We start from the raw sequence: 20195 nt of genomic DNA, 5'->3' as shown, positions 1-20195 counted from the left end.
AAAGCGAACATTTTTAACTCAAATCGTTGCCTCTGGGGGTCCCTGGAACAAAATATTTTGACGGGGGTCCGCGGCCAAATACATATCATTTTGGGGGTCCTTGACATGAAAAAGATTGAGCACCACTGATATAGAAACATACGTTTTTCATTAAACTGTTGGGATTTAGAAGACATGTAGAATCGGCTTCAAAAAAACCAAAATTTTTTTTTTTACCAAAAAACATAAAAAGTTTAAACATGGATATAAGAGGTTGCTGACAAACAGCAACAATTTCGTTCAAAGTTTAGAGCACATCTCAAATAAAACCAGACATGACAACTCAATCAAATATTTACGATAGCTTCGATAGGGTCATTGGATTATAATCGTATAATAATACGTTTCCTATTGCATTTCCTACATGGATCAGAGCTTGTCTGACAATTATAGACCCAATAAAACATAAGAAAATAAAATAAAACTATTACAATGGCTAGTAACAGCAGGACGCAATAAAGTCAACCAAATGCATTCTCTTCAAGAAAGCAAAATGGTTGTCATCACACGGCCTCTGATATTTATTTACTTCTGCCAATAGAGCTGGACGGAGGTTGTTTATCTCAGTGGTTCTCAAATATTTTCACGTCAAGGACCCCCAAATGTATTTGGCCGCGGCCAAATACATTTTTACACTTTGGCTATTCAAAAATAGCAGATCTACAAGCTCATAGCGCGGCACCGAGTGCCGCGCTATGAGCTTGTAGATCTGCTATTTTTGAAAAATCGGTATTTTTTTGCAAATCTTGAGAATTGAGTTACAAAAGAGAATATTTGTAACTCAAATCTTTGCTTCTGGGGGATTCAACAGTTTTTTGAAAAAACTTTTGTCGCCATAATATCAGTGGTTCTTTTTCCCATGTCAAGGACCCCCAAAATGACATGTATTTGGCCGCGGACCCCCATCTAAAAATATATGTTCCAGGGACCCCCAGAAGCAAAGATTCGAGTACATTTTTTTTCGCGTTAAAACAATATATATTAAAAGATTTGCACACATTTTCACGATTTTTCAAAAATAGCAGATCTATAAGCTCGTAGCGCGGCACTCGGTGCCGCGCTATGAGCTTGTATATCTGCTATTTTTGAATAGCCAAAGTGTAAAATAATGCTTTTTTGTCTCATATCAAAAAGTGACACAGATGCTTCTTCAGGTCTTAAAGGGTTAAAGAAATTCAAATGTATTCCAAATGTGTCACCAATTCTTCAAGATTATTGAAAACGTTTCAAAAATAGAAGATCTGCACGTTGTGAGCTTGTAGGCTATTTTCGGCTATTTTCAAATATCCGAAGTATAAAATAAAGTTACAGTGCCTAAACTGCTGATACAGTGTCTACCTACTCCTCATTTTCCTGGGGACCCCCTGGAAACCCCTGAAGGAAACCCTGGGGGTCCCCAGACCCCACTTCGAGAACATGCGTTTATCCCAATGACTTTACTTTGGATTACTTGGATTTTTTTTTTGCATTAAAGCACAAAAAGAAAGAAAAGAAAACAATAATCTCACAATGTTTGCATTAGGCCAAGCCGCAATCTGCGATTTGCTTCCTAAACAATTATCACAATATGTAAAAGTAGAATGCTTTAGGTATTATCATTCTAAACCTATGTTCCTGCTGTTCTATGAAACATATGGTCATAATAGGCTCTATGCACAGCAGCCATATTATCACTTCCTTCACAGGTGTTACCAATGATACTAATGAAGGCTCTGTTCCATTTAGTGTAGCACAGTGGTTTCCACGACCCCCATAACTCTGAGAGTGTACAAATGGAACCAAATGGACCCTCTCAGAGTTACACACCTGTAAGGGGCCATTTGGAAGCCCATGAGGGTCCCTGGACCCCAACTGTAGACCCACTGGTGTAACAGAGTGTTTCCAGTGAGCCAACATGCACAATATCAGCACCCTGACTCTGTTTGACCATGAAACATCTTAGACCATTAGGGCATTTTGGAAGATGCTTCTGAACAGTAAGCTACTGTAGTTTAACAAATGCAAATACTCTTTAACCCATATGTCTCCTAAATCTCAAAAGTATTCTGAAAAAAACATAGGTTTCTATATCAGTGGTGCTCAATCTTTTTCACGTCAAGGACCCCCAAAAGTATATATATTTGGCCGCAGACCCCCATCAAACTATTTTGTTCCAGGGACCCCCCAGAAGCAAAGATTTGAGTTAAAAATGTTCGCTTTAAAAATATATATATTCAAAGCTTTGCAAACATTTTCACGATCTTTCAAAAATAGCAGATCTACAAGCTCATAGCGCGGCACTCGGTGCCGCACTATGAGCTTGTAGATCTGCTATTTTTGAATAGCCCAAAGTGTAAAATTATGCTTTTTAGCTCAAATCTATAAAGGACACAGTTTCCAGGTCTCAATGGGTTAAGGTTAAACATACCTTTCATATCTTTATAATTAACTGTAGGGCTCGAGTTTACCAGTTTGTTGTGAGCCATGTCACACACTAAAAATAGCCGATCTACAAGCTTGTAGATCGGCTATGTTCAGTGCGTGACAGCCCGTGGAACCATGTATAAATCCTCCTTTTAGAGGAAGCCAAGAGTTAACCATGAGAAAGACACGTTGAACTCTATGGAATCCAAAATGAGTGAAAACAGTGGTGGTTGAGTGAGAACTGTAACCCATGTGTCTCTCTATTCCTCAGTTCAATCCTCATTAGCGACAGCAAATAACCACGTCGGCTCTGGTTTGCGTTAAAAAGTGTAGCACTTGTAAAACGGTAATGATCTTCACTACGTACAGTGGTATTTATTTGTGTCTTGAGGCAGGACATGCACAGAGGTTCAACTCAACATGTTGTGTAGGACAGTGCTCTGGGATGGCTTTCACTGTCTGGGGCCTTTTCCGTGAGGCATGTATGCATGTTCCGTGCCCTTTTCACTCGGACACACAAAAAACACAAACGTACGCGCACGCACAGACAGACACTTGTGTTTTTCAAACATGCTAACCACTTAAACCCTATATACTTCTCGTACGACGAGTAGTGAAAATTAGCCGATCTACAAGCTCACAACGGGGACGCGTTGTGAGTTTTGTTTGAGCTTGAGTGTTGTAATTGACACAGAAGTTGTAACTTTCAGAAACGTCTTGCTGAAAACGATGCTTTTGTGCAACATGTTTGAATACCTCCAAAGAGACCAGACCGGCGCTCTTTGGGGGGGGGGGGGGAGGGCAAACCCCCAGGTTGAGAAAAAAAACGGGTTTCCGTCATGTTTCTGATGGCCAGTGGTTCTCAAAAGTGGGGTCCAGGGTCCAGTTTCCAAATGGACCCTTAAGGGATCTGTAACTCTGAGAGTGTACACATGGAACCAAATGGACCCTAAGAGGTCTGTAACTCTGAGAGTGTACAAATGGAACCAAATGGACCCTTACAGGTCTGTAACTCTGAGAGTGTACACATGGAACCAAATGAACCCTTACAGGTCTGTAACTCTGAGAGTGTACACATGGAACCAAATGGACCCTAAGAGGTCTGTAACTCTGAGAGTGTACAAATGGAACCAAATTGTGTACAAATTGTAACAAATAGAACCATTTTATACACTCTCGGAGTTATGGGGGTCCCTGAAATTAAACAGTTTAACATATCCCTGTCCACACTCAAAACCCACTTTTTCAGCCTTGCATTCCCTACCTAATTCCCCTTTTAAATATAAAAATATATATATATTTAGTTTTTTATATATATTTTTTACCCTTTTACCCTTTTTGACACGTTTTTCCCCCTAATAAAAGTCGTTTTTATTTGTTCTTCTATGATTATTGTCGTTGGGTCTTACCGGCCTGGCAGTTGGAGCAGCAGAGGCCCTGGTGGAAGTACTGCTGGTTCTCCACGCAGACGCGGTGTCTCCTCAGCAGAGTCTGGTTCCTGTAGTCCTCGCCGGACCACTGAGGCGATGCCGCTACGCCCGCGCCCAGGGCCAGCTCCGCCGCCGCCGCTGTGACACCCTGCAAGCCTGACGATAGCACCATCACCATGACCTGATGGAGACAGAGAGAGAGTATATGGTCATAATAGGCTCTATGCACAGCAGCCATATTATCACTTCCTTCACAGGTGTTACCAATGATGCTAATGAAGGCTCTGTTCCATTTAGTGTAGCACAGTGGTTTCCACGACCCCCATAACTCTGAGAGGGTACAAATGGAACCAAATGGACCCTTACGGGTCCATTTGGTTCCATTTGTACCCTCTCAGAGTTACACACCTTATAAAATGTTGGAACCACCTCCAAAACAGACACGGTGTCTCAGTGATCTTTGGGCACCCTACCAACGGGGTCTCGGACCCCAGGTTGGAAACCAGTGTTCTATTGCATGCGGACGAGTAGAGAGCAGAGTCTGTATTCTCATCAGAAACCTTGTGTGAGCAATCTACGGCCTTAATTTGAACCATCTGATCTGTGAACATCTGCAGCGGGGAGGCAATTAACACAGCCTTGCAGCCAGCCAGGCACAGGGCAACAACAAAAAAAAAAACAAGCCTGTATGTGGACGACACAGCGCTATATACGCTATAAACCTTAACCCATTAAGACCTGGAACTGTGTCATTTTTAGATTTGAGCTAAAAAAGCATTATTTTACACTTTGGGCTATTCAAAAATAGCAGATATACAAGCTCATAGCGCGGCACCGAGTGCCGCGCTACGAGCTTGTAGATCTGCTATTTTTGAAAAATCGTGAAAATGTGTGCAAATCTTTGAATATATATATATTTTTAAAGCGAACATTTGTAACTCAAATCATTGCTTCTGGGGGGTCCCTGGAACAACATATTTTGATGGGGGTCGGCGGCCAAATACATATCATTTTGGGGGTCCTTGACATGAAAAAGTTTGAGCACCACTGATATAGAATCATACGTTTTTCAGAAAACTGTTGGGATTTAGGAGACATGTAGAATCGGCTTCAGGTCTCAATGCGTTAACAACCACTGCAGGCAACGATCTAACTCGATTATTTCATGATCCGTTTCCCCCTTGTGTAGCACCTTGTGTTTAGACGCAAAAAAAGGTTCACAAAATGCCGATGTTACGAGCTCACAACGGGTCGGCGCGTTGTGAGCTCGTAGATCAGCTATTTGTGAACATGTTTGAATAGGCTTGTGTTTAAACTGAATGCTTTATTTGCAGCATTGTTAACGGTACAGGTAGTTCAGTCAAAAGGTTATGCTAAGGATAACACAAAAAGCCCCAGGGCGCTTGTTTCCATTGCGGTCCATTGGACTCAGTGCATCAGTGATACATATGCTACATACAACACAATACAAATACAATACATAGGGATTAAAGCTCAGTAGAATCATAAGGTGTATTTACATAGAAAGGAGGGGTGAGGGCGGAGTCAGAGGAGTTAACCCATTAAGACCTGAGGCAGCGTCTAAAAAAATTCTAAATCCTAACAATTTTTCGGAAAAAAATATAAAAAAATAATGTTCACGATTTTTCAAAAATAGCAGATATACAAGTTCATAGCGCGGCACTCGGTGCCGCGCTATGAACTTGTATATCTGCTATTTTTGAATAGCCCAAAGACATCTAAAGTGACCAGGTCTTAATGGGTTAAACTTCATTTTGAGGACAGGAGGTAACTTTTGACGTTTGGTTAGGGAGTCGAGCTCCTGTATGTCTTTGGTAGGTCATTCCAAATGTTTGTGGCCGCATAGTAGAATGCATTTTTTTACCCATGTTTGAGCCTGACTGAAATAAAGTTAAAATGTTATTGTTGTTGCGTAAAAGTAGAGAAAAAATATATATATATATTTTTTTTTACTTTTTTTTAACACTGCAGATGGGTGACACAGCGTTATACGCTATAAACACTGGCAATCACTGCAGGGAAGAATCAAACTTAATTACTTCCCGGTCTGTTTTTTTCCTGGTGTGCACCGTTTTGTTTAGATGCAAGTGCAGCCCCATCGCCTCGCCTCATTTGTGTGTGTGTGTGTGTGTGTGTGTGTGTGTGTGTGTGTGTGTGTGTGTGTGTGTGTGTGTGTGTGTGTGTGTGTGTGTGTGTGTGTGTGTGTGCGTGCGTGCGTGCGTGCGTGCGTGCGTGCGTGCGTGCGTGCGTGCGTGCGTGCGTGCGTGCGTGCGTGCGTGCGTGCGTGCGTGCGTGCGTGCGTGCGTGCGTGCGTGCGTGCGTGCGTGCGTGCGTGCGTGTGTGTGCGCGGAGGACGACATAATGGGGGCTTGATAAGATATCTTAGCCAACACTAGCGCAGGCAGGGCCCCATATCGAATGTGATTCCAGGGCAGTAATCCATTCATGGTTGCTGTTGGATAATAACAGGAGCTTGTATAGGTGGGGGGGGGGGGGGGAGCGGCTAAGAAAGAATACGGCCCGAACACTTTAGTGCGGCCCCCAGGCGCTTGGCGTTTGCTTCTCACGGCTTTTCAGCGCGTCAACGTGAGAAGGCTCCATTCAGCGGGGAAACAACACACTTTAGTGGCTCTACTTCAAATGACCCACATTCTTAAAGCCCGGCCCTTTGAATGCTGGGACATGCGACACCGCCACGAATGCGCCCGGGATGCAACGCGACACCCCGCCGTGTAAATGAGAGGGCCCACTTTTCCGAGGTTTTGTCTCTCTCTCTCCCCCTCTCCCTGTGTGTGCAGTGTAGCACCCAGATACAGCACCCATACACCCCCCCCCCCCACACACAAACACACGAGAGAGTATATGGTCATAATAGGCTCTATGCACAGCAGACATATTATCACTTCCTTCACAGGTGTTACCAATGATGCTAACGAAGGCTCTGTTCCATTTAGTGTAGCACAGTGGTTTCCACGACCCCCATAGCTCTGAGAGTGTACAAATGGAACCAAATGGACCCGTAAGGGTCCATTTGGTTCCATTTGTACACTCTCAGAGAGAGAAAGAACAGGTCAGAGAGAGAAAGAACAGGTTAGGGTGGGGAGAGGAGAGAGAGAGAGAGAGAGAGAGAGCGAGAGAGTCAGGTTGAGGCTATGAAAGAAGGGTGTGGCGCTTCCCTAGTTAACCTTTTTCAACCTGACGTCCCCATTGCATTGTGATGCTAATGAGCCTTAAAAAAAAAAGGACATCCACACACCTGCACACGATGCTAATGTTCTGAACATCATACCCGCTACTGCAACATAGATGTATATCTTTGATTATTTGACCTATGTTCTTTCCTCTCCTACTCCTACCATGCGTCTATCTTCTCTCCTCTCACAAAAACGACGAATTATGGAGCACAATTAAAAAAAAATACGTAAACCTATGACGTGACAGTAAAGACGATGCTGATTCTATTTTGGGCACGGCGTTATATGCTTTCATAACATTCACTTTTTTTTTTTTTACATCAAACTTTTCAATTTGGTTTCTTTTCATTTATTTCGCACTTATCGGCTATTTTCGCAATTTGGCACCGAAAATAGCAGTTAAGTTACAGATGGAGAGCCAGAAAAAAAAGGTACTATAAGACAACAATGGTAGCAATACAAAGGGAACTAGGGCAGTGATTCTCAACCTTTTCTGGATCATCTTGAAAGCATTTTTCAGCCCACTTTCAGCAACTTTGATGATGGAGAGGGGCCACTTATATTTCCACACTCACTCCAGAGGGCCACCTTGCATATACTGTCGGGCAGACACGTCTCATCTCCATATTTTATTTTCATTTCGTAATTAATGCCCTACTTCGTCATTTCATGTCACACAAAAGTAGCAAAAATAGCCAATCTACAAGCTCAAAACGCGTCGCAGCGCGACGCGTTTTGAGCTTGTAGATCTGCTATTTTTGCTACTTTTGAATTGGAATCCTGAAAAGTAACATTTTTATTTAATTTCAAATGCATTTAGTCATACTTATGTTAACTTTATGAACATAAATACAAATACATTTGACATAAAAAAGACAATAACATTGTATTACTAGTCATTAAGCTACTAATATAGACTGAAGTAATTAAAGCGGGTCATGGTTTGCATGTTTGGAATTGTAACAGCTGAAATCAATAATATATCAGCATTCCCATATTAACCTGCGGGCCCGCATTAAGTGAAGGTGTGGGCCGCATGTGGCCCCCGGGCCGCCAGTTGCCCATGTATGGGCTAGGCCATGGTCAGATGGGTGGGCCACTACTAGTGGGTCCCAGCCCACAGGTTGAGAACCAGTGCGCTAGGGAGTCAGGGGGAGGGGATGCCGCCACATAAAAAAGCACCATCAATAATGAAGGTACAGGTGTATACAGTAGTATACACCTGTACCATACCCTGCACTATGCAGTAGTACAAGGGTTCCCAAACTTTTCAGGCCGCGACCACCCAGACATAATCATAATTTAAACTGGGGACCCCCCCACCACCCTGACAAGCACTTGGAATTATAGGCATTACACTGAGTTTGACTCGGTTCCACAGATAAATATTGTGAAAATAGCCGATCTACAAGCACACAGTTTTTGTGAGCTTTAGGGCTGTGAAAGGAATCGTCTGCCGTCTCTCGATTCGATTCCGATTCTTGGGGTCACGATCCCGTTTTTTTTCCAGATATTTTTCAAAACAAACGATTCTCGATTCAAAAAAGTTTTTTTCCCCGGATTCAAAATCGATTTTATTTTTTTTTCGATTCAAAACGATTCTCGATAAAAAAATCGTTTTTCCGATTCAAAATCGTTTTTTTTCCCCCCGATTCAGCCCAGAACTTGACATTTCTCAAAAATGTCATACAAAAATACTGGAGGAAAAAAAGGTAATTAAATTGTGACTTCAGAAATGTGCAGATACCCTCTTATACTCTTATACTGTATGTTTTTTTTTTTTTACTGTTGAGTGAGAAAACAATGTTGCACAATTAAGCTACTTATCTAGGGACCCCGCAAAATCGCCACGACACCCAGTTTGGGAACCACTAGAGTAGGATAATAGGATAATTCCTTTTAACAGGTCGTTCATGAAAGTCCTTGCGGTCTTGTTTCCAATGAGAACCTGTGAGCAATTAGGGGTTAAGAGTCTTGCTCAGGGACAAATTTCATTTCATCGACACATATTCTGACATGGCCTGGAATCGAACCTGGGGCAACCAGGGCCTCTGGCTCCCTAGGCGGGCTCACTAACCATTCAGCTATGGCCGCCGAGTAGCACACACCTGTACAACAGCCCCGCACTATGCAGAACAACAAACAACAACCGACACAAAGTCAGTGTCATCACAGTATCCCGCCCCAAAAAGGCACAATCAAATCAGTATTCAAATCGGTATCCAATACAATACACGCCGATACTAAAGCCCGCACCGCAGAACTAAACAGACACACGTTCACACAGCAGTGTCCATGGTCTCCATACAAGGTCCCGCCCCAAGCTTTGGCAAAAAAAAACGTGAGCAAAGAACACACCATCACAGTGACATAATAACATAATGCAGTGGTTCTCAGAACTTTTTAAATTTCAAGGACCCCCATAACTCTGACAGTGTAACAAATGGAATCAAATGGACCCGCGAGGGTCCATTTGGTTCCATTTGTTACACTGTCAGAGTTACAGACCTGTAAGGGGCCATTTGGAACCACTAACATAATGTATGTATGTGTTTTTTTTAAATGAAAACGGAGTGCTTTGGTACAAAGGTGACAACGACAAAGAGTTTTTAAAAAGCCTTTACTGTCTAATGCATGGCAAAGACAAAAAAGTCATGCATTAGCCGATTTAATAAAGGCTTTGATTTTTTCCCACAATAGTGTCATGGCCATTTTTTTTCCCTCCTTTTTTTTCCAGAAATGGCTGGGAAAAGAAACCAGTCTACAAGCTCGCGACCCGTTTTGAGCTCGTAGATTGTCTTTTCTCCGGCTATTTATCGTAAGATAAAAGCATACAGCAGGGCTAAACCTCTTAAACCCCAGCATCCTTATCGTGGGGAAGACTTTCGCAGGAGAATAGCCAATCAACTAGCTCACAACGGCTATTTTCAGCAAAGAAATTTAATGTAGAGCGACTACAGAAGAGACACCAGGTATAGAGCCCTGAGGGACTCCGGTAAAACATATAGGGTTAAAGGGATATTTCACTTTAAAAAAAGAATATGTGGTGGTCATTTTGGGTGGCTTTTGGGAGCACCCCGGACAGTTTTTTAAGTTGCTTGATTCAGTATTTAGATATTTGATATTGATATTCATTTTATCAGACACGCCCCCTTCCTATACAAACCCATTGTAACTTCAAACTCCATTTTAACCATGTTAGATTAATCCGTCCTTGGTTCTGGTGACTGATATTGTCCTTCTAATACGTGAGGAGACCGTGTTTTAACAATTACTTTTTTCATTTATTTGTAATATTTTTTTTTTGGAAAATGACATAGCTCCCTCATCATTTTATCATGATACAGCCCCCTCACATATTAGGAGGACAATATCAGTCACCAGAACCAAGGACGGGTGCTTTTGATGAATCTAACATTGTTAAAAATGGAGTTTGAAGTTACAATGGGTTTGTATAGGAAGGGGGCGTGTCTGATAAAAATAAATACCGAACCAAGCAACTTAAAAACTGTCTGGGGGGCTCACAAAAGCCAGACGACAAAATTACCCAAAATTGTTTTGAAAGTGAAATATCCCTTTAAGTGAAAGTGTTGCTAGCAACGGGCCAGAGACTGTGTGAAATGACTGGGTCAATGAGAAATAAAGAGCTACAAGCTGTAAAAAACCCTCAGTGTGCATTTTATCCATTTGAACCTCCAAGTGTGGTAAAGTCAGAGTTTCACAGTGTAGAGAGAGAGAGAGAGAGAGAGAGAGAGAGAGAGAGAGAGATGGGGAGAGACTGACTGCATGGAGTTTGATGCTAGACTTTGCTCTCTGGATGGCAGCCATGCCTTGTTGTTCACAAGACGTTTCCTCTCTCTCTCTCTCTCTCTCTCTCTCTCTCTCCCCCTCGCTCTCCCTTTCCTTTCTTCCTCTCTCTCTGTGTGCTGTGCTCACGTCAGACTTTCCACAGACGCTGAGAGGCAGGCAGACGGCAGGCAGAGCACTCACAATCACACCATTTACATTTATCCAAACATTCTCAGAGAGAGAGAGTTAGAGAGAGAGAGAGAGAGAGAGAGAGAGAGAGAGAGAGAGAGACACAGAGAGAGAGAGACACAGAGAGACAGAGAGACAGAGAGGGAGACAGAGGGTTAGAGAGAGAGAGAGAGAGAGAGAGAGAGAGAGAGAGAGAGAGAGAGAGAGAGAGAGAGAGAGAGAGAGAGAGAGAGAGAGGGAGACAGAGTTAGAGAGAGAGAGAGAGAGAGAGAGAGAGAGAGAGAGAGAGAGGCGGGGGACAGAAAAGAGAAGGAAAGAGGAGGGAGATAAAATGAGGGAGAGAGAGAGAGAACGGCAAGCTTGCATGATATGGGACAAGTCAAAGACTTGAATACACTGTGTGTTCGTGTGTGTGTGTGTGTGTGTGTGTGTGTGTGTGTGTGTGTGTGTGTGTGTGTGTGTGTGTGTGTGTGTGTGTGTGTGTGTGTGTGTGTGTGTGTGTGTGTGTGTGTGTGTGCGTGCGGGGTGGGGGGATGTGACGAAAGAGGCAAAATGGGGAGCGACCGCGGAGAAGAAAGCCATGTGAAAGAGCGAGCGAGGGGAGGGAAAAAAAACACCCAACGCACAGAGGACCGTGTGTGTGTGTGTGTGTGTGTGTGTGTGTGTGTGTGTGTGTGTGTGTGTGTGTGTGTGTGTGTGTTCAGGGAGAGAGAGAGAGAGAGACAACTGTGCAGAGAGGAACAGCTTGGAAAGTAAAGCAACACGCTGAACGCTCCTCAAAACAAGCGGTGTTACTGTACGCACACACACACACACACACACACACACACACATCCCACTGGATGCACGTCAAACAACACAACGGCACAGAGCTAGAATCAGTTAATCATCGCGCGTGTGTGTTTTGTTAAGCTCGTGATTCATCCATGGTTACACAGGACGGGACCGCCCCAAAAAAAACTCAGGTGTCCCAGTCAACAGAGAAGAGGCACACACACAGCAACGCTATGATGTCATTTCCTGTCCGTGCATTCCAGGATCCCTGATTCACAGGATTCCCTGGTGGAGCCGACAGAGACAGACAGGCAGACAGACAGACAGACAGACAAAAGTTGCTCGGTAACAACTTGCACTCGAGTTAAAAGTACTGGATTACTTGCTTTAGGAAATTCCTAAGTATGCAAAAGTATAGGCGATTCAACGTTACATATTCCAAGGTGCATTTTCTTTTTTAATATCAATGCTGTATTAAAATTTAGACACATTTTCCAGACATTTTCCGAAGAAATATCAATAATAGTGAAAATAGCAATAGAAGTACAAAGTACACTATTTGTCTTTGAAATGTGGTGGAGTGGAAATCAAGTATCTAAATACTTAAGTACAGAATGATACTCAAAAAAAACTTAAATGCAGTACTCAAGTAAACAAAGTGGTGTAAAGTAACTAAGTACATGTACTCAAGTACTGTACTTAAGTACAATTTTAAGGTATGTTTTACTTTACTTGAGTATTAGCAATTTTCAGTACTTTTGGTCCTACTCCACTATATCTCAGATGAAAATATTGTACTTTTACTCCACTACAAGTATTTGAAAACTTTAGTTAATAGCTACTTTACAGATATAAATTATTACATTATACGACATACATTAACCACTTTTTAGCCCTATTTTAAACCTAGGCTATTTGAAAATAGCCGATATATACGAGAGCTTGTCGATCTGCTATTTTCAAACATTTTAGTACTTTTACCTTTGGTACTTGAAGTCCATTTTGATGCCAATACTTTTGCACTTTCACTCAAGTCCATTTTGAATTCTGGACTCGTACTTGTAACAGAGCGTTTCTACATTGCAGTATCGATACTTTTACTTTACCCCATTAAGACCTGGAACGCATCTGTGTCACTTTAGCTTTCTTTGGGCTATTCAAAAATAGCAGATCTACAAGCTCATAGCGCGGCACCGAGTGCCGCGCTATGAGCTTGTATATCTGCTATTTTTGAAAAATCTTAAAGAGCTGGTGCCATGTTTTTGCACTTTTTCTGTTTTTCATGTGTCTATGAGGTTGATAGAACTTCATTAAGCCCCCCGGTGGTGGTTTTATGGTGTTTTATGTCTTCTCTGATTATTTGGAGTTTCTTCCTGGAGGCTGAAATCTTGAGGGTCAAACGTGCCAATAGAGAAACAGCCCTTTAGTGACATCACAGAGCCCCAAAAAAACATACCCTCCCCCTCATTGTCATAACACAAGAGGTGTGGGCATGAGGAGGAGGAGGGACTAGGACAGGTGGGTGGTGCTAAAGGTGGTGGAGGAGGTGCTAAGGTGAGAACCAGGCATACTTAATGAACTGGAGGCGTGTCCACATAAAAATATTTTTTTTAACAATTTCTGTACACTTTTTGTTTTTGAAAAAATCCTTACATAATAATAATACCTTATGATCAGGTTTTAGGGTTGAAAAATATCATGGCACTCCATCTTTAAAACATTTTTTTTTAATTTTAACTGTTAGGATTTAGATTTTTTTGAAGAATCGCCTCAGGCCTTAAAGGGTTACGTAAAACACGCGAGTACTTTTTTCCCACCACTGAGTAAATGTACTTTGTTTACTGTCCAGCATTGCACACGGTGCCCTTGCGAGCAGTGAAGAGCGGGCCGTTTTTATAGGGGAAATATTGGAGCGGATGGAATTTGTCTTGGACGGGGAGCAGCAGAGAGAGAGAGCGTTGCTTCACAGGAGCAGGAAGGGAGTTCTTCTTGCAGAAAACGAGCGAGTCGGACGCCGACATCCTGAAAGGACATCCTTTCACCATTAAGAATCAATGCTAATCTTCTCCAGAGAAGTAAAACAAGCTAGCGAGCAGTGGTGCAAAGTGACTACTCAAGTAAATGTTTCCAATTGTCTATACTTTTACTTCTACTCCACTACACCTCAGAGGCAAATATTGTACTTTTACTCCACTACTATTATTTGAAAACGTTAGTCTACAAGCTCACAACGCGTTGCGATAGATCTGCTATTTTCAAACTTTTTTTTTTTGATACCAATGCTTTTGTACTTTTACTCAAGTAAGTTTTTTAATCCCCGACTTTCACTTGTAACAGTACTTCTACATTGCAGTATTGATACTTTTACTTAAGTAAAACATTTTTTTTTAATTTGTACTTTTTCCACCACTATTTTGGGTAATGCATGTCATTATAGGTGTAACTGTTCAAAAATAGCTATAAATTAGGCCTCGATTATTACATAGTTGCCGAATCGCAAACCCATGTTGAAAAATGTTCATGTATTTTCAAAAATAGTGGAAATAGCAGACCTACAGGCTCAAATCGCGTGTCGATCAGCTATTTCCACTATTAATATTATAACCCATTTAGACCGGGGACGAATCCGTGTCATTTTTAGATGTCTTTGGCTATTCAAAAATAGCAGATCTACAAGCTCGTCGCGGCACCGAGTGAATGAGCTTGTAGATCATAGCGCAACAAGCTTGCGACATTTTAAAGACAAATGTTGTACTTTGGCCTACAACAACTAAACATAACATCATGCCATGCAGTGTAACATATTTCACAGCTTTTGGAACTCAGAACTTACACTTTCAAATTGTTTATAAAAATAGCAAAACACCGCCGATCTACAAGCTCACAAAGACAGATCTCGTACTTCCGACTCCCCTATACCAGGGGTCTTCCACAGGGGGTCCGGGATCCCTAGGGGGTCCTCAGAGTTACTACAGGGGGTCTGCCAAATCTTTGTGTGATAGGATTATTATTTTTTTTACCTTAAAGGGATATTTCACTTTCAAAAAAACTTTTGGTCATTTTATCATCTACTCAGGCCTTTGTGAGTCCCCCAGACAGTTTTTAAGTTGCTTGATTCATTACTTAGATATTTGATATTCATTTTTATCAGACACGCCCCCTTCCTATACAAACCCATGGTAACTTCAAACTCCATTTTAACCATGTTAGATTCATCAAAAACACCTGTCCTTGGTTCTGGTGACTCATCCTGCCCTCCTAATGCGTGAGGGGGCCGTATTTTTTCGATTACTTTTTTCATTTATTTTATTTACATTTTTTATTGTATTTTATTTTTTCATTTTCCAAAAAAAATATTAAAAATAAATGAAAAAAGTAATTGAAAAAGCACGGCCCCCTCACGCATGATAAAATGACCAAAAGTTTTTTTGAAAGTGAAATATCCCTTTAAGCACTTGAACCCTAGCATCCCTTTTCTGAGGAGAACTTTAGCCAAAAAATAGCCGATCTACAAGCTCGTTGTGAGCTTGTAGATCTGCTATTTTTTGGCAAAGGGGTATAGGTGTAGAGGGAAAAAAGAGCAGACCAAGTAAACAAAAAATGTATAATCTGAAACACAACTGTATACAATATAAAGGGGGTCCCTGCTTCATCTCTCTCTCAGCTAGGGGGTCCTTGGCCTGAAAACGTTGAAGAGCCCTGCCCTATACATTTCTAGGAAAGGGGGCAAAAGTAACTTGAGGAATGAACCACTTCGGCCCCATTTCAAACCTATAGCCGAAAAAACAGCCGATCTACAAGCCCACACAAACGCACGTGGCCGCACAAACCCACGTGTGTAGCAGCCGGTCGGGGTTGTTTACATTCAGGACAAGCTTTAAGGATGTGTATAAATACTATGGGGCTGCCCGCGCCACAGTGCGGTCTAAGCCTTTACCTCTAAGACCTAGTGATGTGTAACCCCACACTGACCAGAACCCTCAGCTGCAGACAGATCTCCAAACCCCCCCCACGGCACAGACTGACCATAACCTCAGGGTAAGAGAGACCTCCGAAGCCACAAATCCGCTGGCGGCCCTCCAACACACACTAGACTGGCTGGAGAGCGAGAGAGAGAGAGAGAGAGAGAGCGAGAGCTCCGAACGTCCACTTCTTCAGCCTAACCCATTAAGACCGGGAACGCATCCGTGTGTCACTTTTAGATTTCTTTGGCTATTCAAAAAAAATTGCAGATCTACAAGCTCAGTAAATGCTTACCGTCATCCCTGCCCATGTTTTACTTAAGTAAAAGTATCGATGCTGCGACGGTAGAGGTACCTCCATTACACAAGTTAAAAGTTCGGAATTACAAACGTACTCTGTGCCGCGCTATGAGCTTGTAGATCTGCAAACGTATTTATTTTTAAGCGCCATTTTTGTAACTCAAATCTTTGCTTCGTGGGGGGTCCCTAAAACAAAACATTTTGAGATGGGGGGGGGGGGGGGGGTCCGCGCCCCAAATACATATCTAAAAATGTGTTCTAACAGTACCGTTGCTATATCGGTTTTCCATGTCAAGGACCACCCAAAATAATAGGTATTATAAAATATGTTGTTCCAGGGACCCCCCCTCCCCCCCAGAAGCAAATATTGGAGTTAAAAATGTTTAAAAATATGTCTATATTCAAAGATCTGCACAAATTGTAAAGATTTTTCAAAAAATAGCAGATCTACAAGCTCGTAGCGCGGCACTCGGTGCCGCGCTACGAGCTTGTAGATCTGCTATTTTTTTGAATAGCTAAAGAAATCTAAACGCATTCCCGGTCTTAATGGGTTAACCCCGTAAGTAGCCCTTCTCTCCACAATGAAGCCACGGCACTGCTAATTATCGGCTACTCCACTGTGCTTACTGTCATCCCTGCCCCGTGTTGTCGGGCTGTGATAGGTTTAGTGCTGTCGTTGCAACGAGTTCAGTGTTCGGTTCAAGTCCATTTTTATATGTTTCTTTCACATTTGAACACGCTGTGAAACACTGGAGTCCACTGCAGCCTAACTCCTCAGCTCGAACCCTCTCCGCAATGAATGCTAATTGCCGGCTACTATAATGCTTACTGTCATCCCTGCCTATGATTTACTTAAGTAAAAGTATCGATGCTGCAACGTAGAAGTACTCCGTTTACAAGTTAAAAGTTCGGAATTAAAAATTGACTTGAGTGTCAACAGTGTCAAAATGTACTTAAAGTACCCAAAAGTAGAAAGTGCTCATTATGCAGAATGTCCCATACCACAAGTTTTCGAATGTATAAAATGTTGAAAAATCTTTCGAAAAATAGCAGATCTACAAGCTCATCGCGACGCATTGTGAGCTTGTAGATCGGCTATTTTCAAATGGCCGAAATGGTAGGGCTCAAGTGGTGAACGTACGTTTTGTATAATAATCACAATCTACAAACTAGTAACTAAAGTTTTCAAATAATTGTAGTGGAGTAAAAGTAACTATATTTGCCTCTGAGATGTAGTGGAGTAGAAGTAAACGTATTGGAAGTTGGAATTACTCAAGAAAAGTACAAATACCACACAGTACTTGAGTAAATGTACTTAGTTACTCTACACCACTGTGTGTGTGGATGATAGGTTTGCTACAATTTAGGCATTTAGCAGACACTCTTATCCAGAGCGACTAAAGTCAACCGAATCCTAAAAGGTTTGCAACTGGACAGTCCACATCCAGGCGCCGAGCTGCGACCGATTGCTGTTTCCACAGCAATGTGTGATAAACAACAGCATGGTAATCACATACATTTAATGCAGAGAGAACAGTGTGGCGCCTCAAGCAACTAGGATCACAGGTAAACCAAGAACCTAGCATCAGTCTAACTATACCCATTAAGACCTGAAGGACCATTTGTGTCATTAGATTTGAGCTAAAAAGCATTATTTTACAGTTTGGCTATTCAAAAATAGCAGATATACAAGCTCTGCCGCGCTATGAGCTTGTAGATCTGCTATTTTTGAGAAATCGTGAAAATTTGTGCAAATCTTTGAATATGTATATTTTTAAAGCAAACATTTGTAACTCAAATCTTTGCTTCCGGGGGTCCCTGGAACAAACTATTTTGAGATGGGGGTCCGCGGCCAAATACATATAATTTTGGGGTCCTTGACATGAAAAAGTTTGAGAATCACTGACATGGTAACATACGTTTTTCAAAAGACAGTTAGGTTAGATTTAGAAGACATTTTGTAGAATCGGCTTTAAGGCCTTAATGGGCTAAACAAAATACTATCAGAATAATAATCTGTGCATTGAAACTAGAATCCTTACACTTTGCAGATTTCAAAATCACAAAACATAAATTAACCAGTGAAGCCCCTGTGTTATGCTTCATCTATTCACAAAGGGATCTTTAGATATCAAAGAAAGAGGTCTGGAACGTGCAAAACACTTCATTCAGCAGACGTTTCATCATCAACACGCAATGTGACGCGTTGTCAGCTTGTAGATCGGCAATTTTCGAATGATTTGGACACATTTTTATGACATTTGGAAAAACCTGAGCAGCAGTGAATACACTGCAATGCTAATTATCTGCTACTACACTGTGCTTACTGTCACCCTCGTGTGTGTGTGTGTGTGTGTGTGTGTGTGTGTGTGTGTGTGTGTGTGTGTGTGTGTGTGTGTGTGTGTGTGTGTGTGTGTGTGTGTGTGTGTGTGTGTGTGTGTGTGTGTGGTACTGTGTTGCTTGTGTAGAGCCAAGCTAATGTACTGACAATCTAACAATCAGTGGTGGAAAGTACCATTACTCAAGTGCTGTACTTAAGTAAATCTTTGATTAACTTTTACTTTGAGTATTTCCATTTTGCAATGCTTTATATTTCTGCTCCACAACATCCCGTTTTGCTGGGAGTTGTAGCTTGTAGATCTGCTATTTTCGTTTGGTAAAGTAAGTACTTTTTGATGCCAATACTTTCGTGCTTTTACTCAAATGAGATGTTGAATTGCAGGGCTTTAACTTGTAACAGATAGTACTTTGTGGTATTGCTACTCTTACTTCTGAGTACTTCTGAGCACTTAAGTTCTTCCATCACTGACAGCAAATTATCTGCTACAACAGTGTGCTTACTGTCATTGTGCGCACGCGAGGGTGCATGTGCGCGCATGTGTGTGTGTGTGTGTGTGTGTGTGTGCGTGTGTGCATGTGTGAGATAGGTTCCGCGCTGTGCTCATGTACAACCAGAGTTAACCCATTAAGACCGGATAGGAAAGGGATAGGGTGTTTCATTTTAGATTTATTTGGCTATTCAAAAATAGCAGATCTACAAGCTCGTAGCTACGAGCTTGTAGATCTGCTATTTTTGGGGGGAAAATCGTGGCAATTTTGTGCACATCTTTGAATATATATATATTTTTAAAGCGAACATTTTTAACTCAAATCTTTGCTTCTGGGGGGTCCCTGGAACAACATATTTTGAGATGGGGGGTCCGCGGCCAAATACATATTATTTTGGGGGTCCTTGACATGAAAAAGGTTCGAGAACCACTGATATTATAACAACATAAGTCTTTTAAAAAAAACTGTTAGGATTTAGGAGACATTTGCAGAATCCTCCAGAAGCAAAGATTTGAGTTACAAATGTTCGCTTTAAAAAAAACATATATATTCAAAGATTTGCACACATTTTCACGATTTTTCAAAAAATAGCTAAAGAAATCTAAAAAAATGACACAGATGCGTTCCCGGTCTTAATGGGTTAAGCTAATGTACGTCGGACAACTATACTCGCTGAGGGCTCCCTTTGTTTATCTGACAACAGTAGGCCTCGGCTCCGGCTTCCTGTGTCGGGCCAGTGGTGGGGTACTTCCAAATTGTCCTTGGCACAGACGGCGGTGACATGCCACGTTACAACCGAGTCCACTGAGCCGTGCCCATTTATCATCATGTACAAACCGAGCGTTGTGTGTTTTACGCGCCGACGACAGGGACGCTCTTTTTCAGGCCGACCTGGGCTTATCAATGTCATCCATTTAGGATCGGGTGTGATGATGATGGTGGTCGCGTAAAACGTCCTCCCACCCAACAAAAAAAAAGAATTACAGTCAGCCGCCCATTAGAGATAATTGACCGAGGAGAAAGGAGGGAAAAATATGTGGCTCATGCAAAAAAAAAATGAGACGTACACGAAAGCAGCAGTGGTGGAAACGGTACTCGAATGTTTTTACTTAAGTAAAAGTATCAATACCGCAACGCAAAAGTACTAAGTAAAAGTCCGGAATTCAACATTTACGTATGTAAAAGTACAAAAGTAGAAGTACTAGAATGTTTGAAAATAGCAGATCTACAAGCTCACAACACGTCGCGCTGTGAGCTTGTAGATC

General features: G+C 42.0%; 1 protein-coding gene across 1 annotated transcript in view; it reads right to left on the bottom strand.

Annotated features, from left to right (window-relative positions):
* The window catches only part of tnfrsfa (tumor necrosis factor receptor superfamily, member a), a 66695-nt gene that overhangs the window by 22242 nt on the left and 24258 nt on the right, over positions 1 to 20195 (bottom strand). Inside the window, exon 2 of the mRNA XM_084047446.1 lies at positions 3852 to 4053. Coding sequence (XP_083903572.1) covers positions 3852 to 4053 — 202 coding nt within the window. The remainder of the gene's footprint in view (positions 1 to 3851; positions 4054 to 20195) is intronic.

This window comes from Gymnoscopelus microlampas (genome assembly GCF_963454915.1).
Source record: "Gymnoscopelus microlampas genome assembly, chromosome: 21".
Lineage (NCBI taxonomy): Eukaryota > Metazoa > Chordata > Actinopteri > Myctophiformes > Myctophidae > Gymnoscopelus > Gymnoscopelus microlampas.
This window is presented reverse-complemented; position numbering and strand designations above follow the sequence as displayed.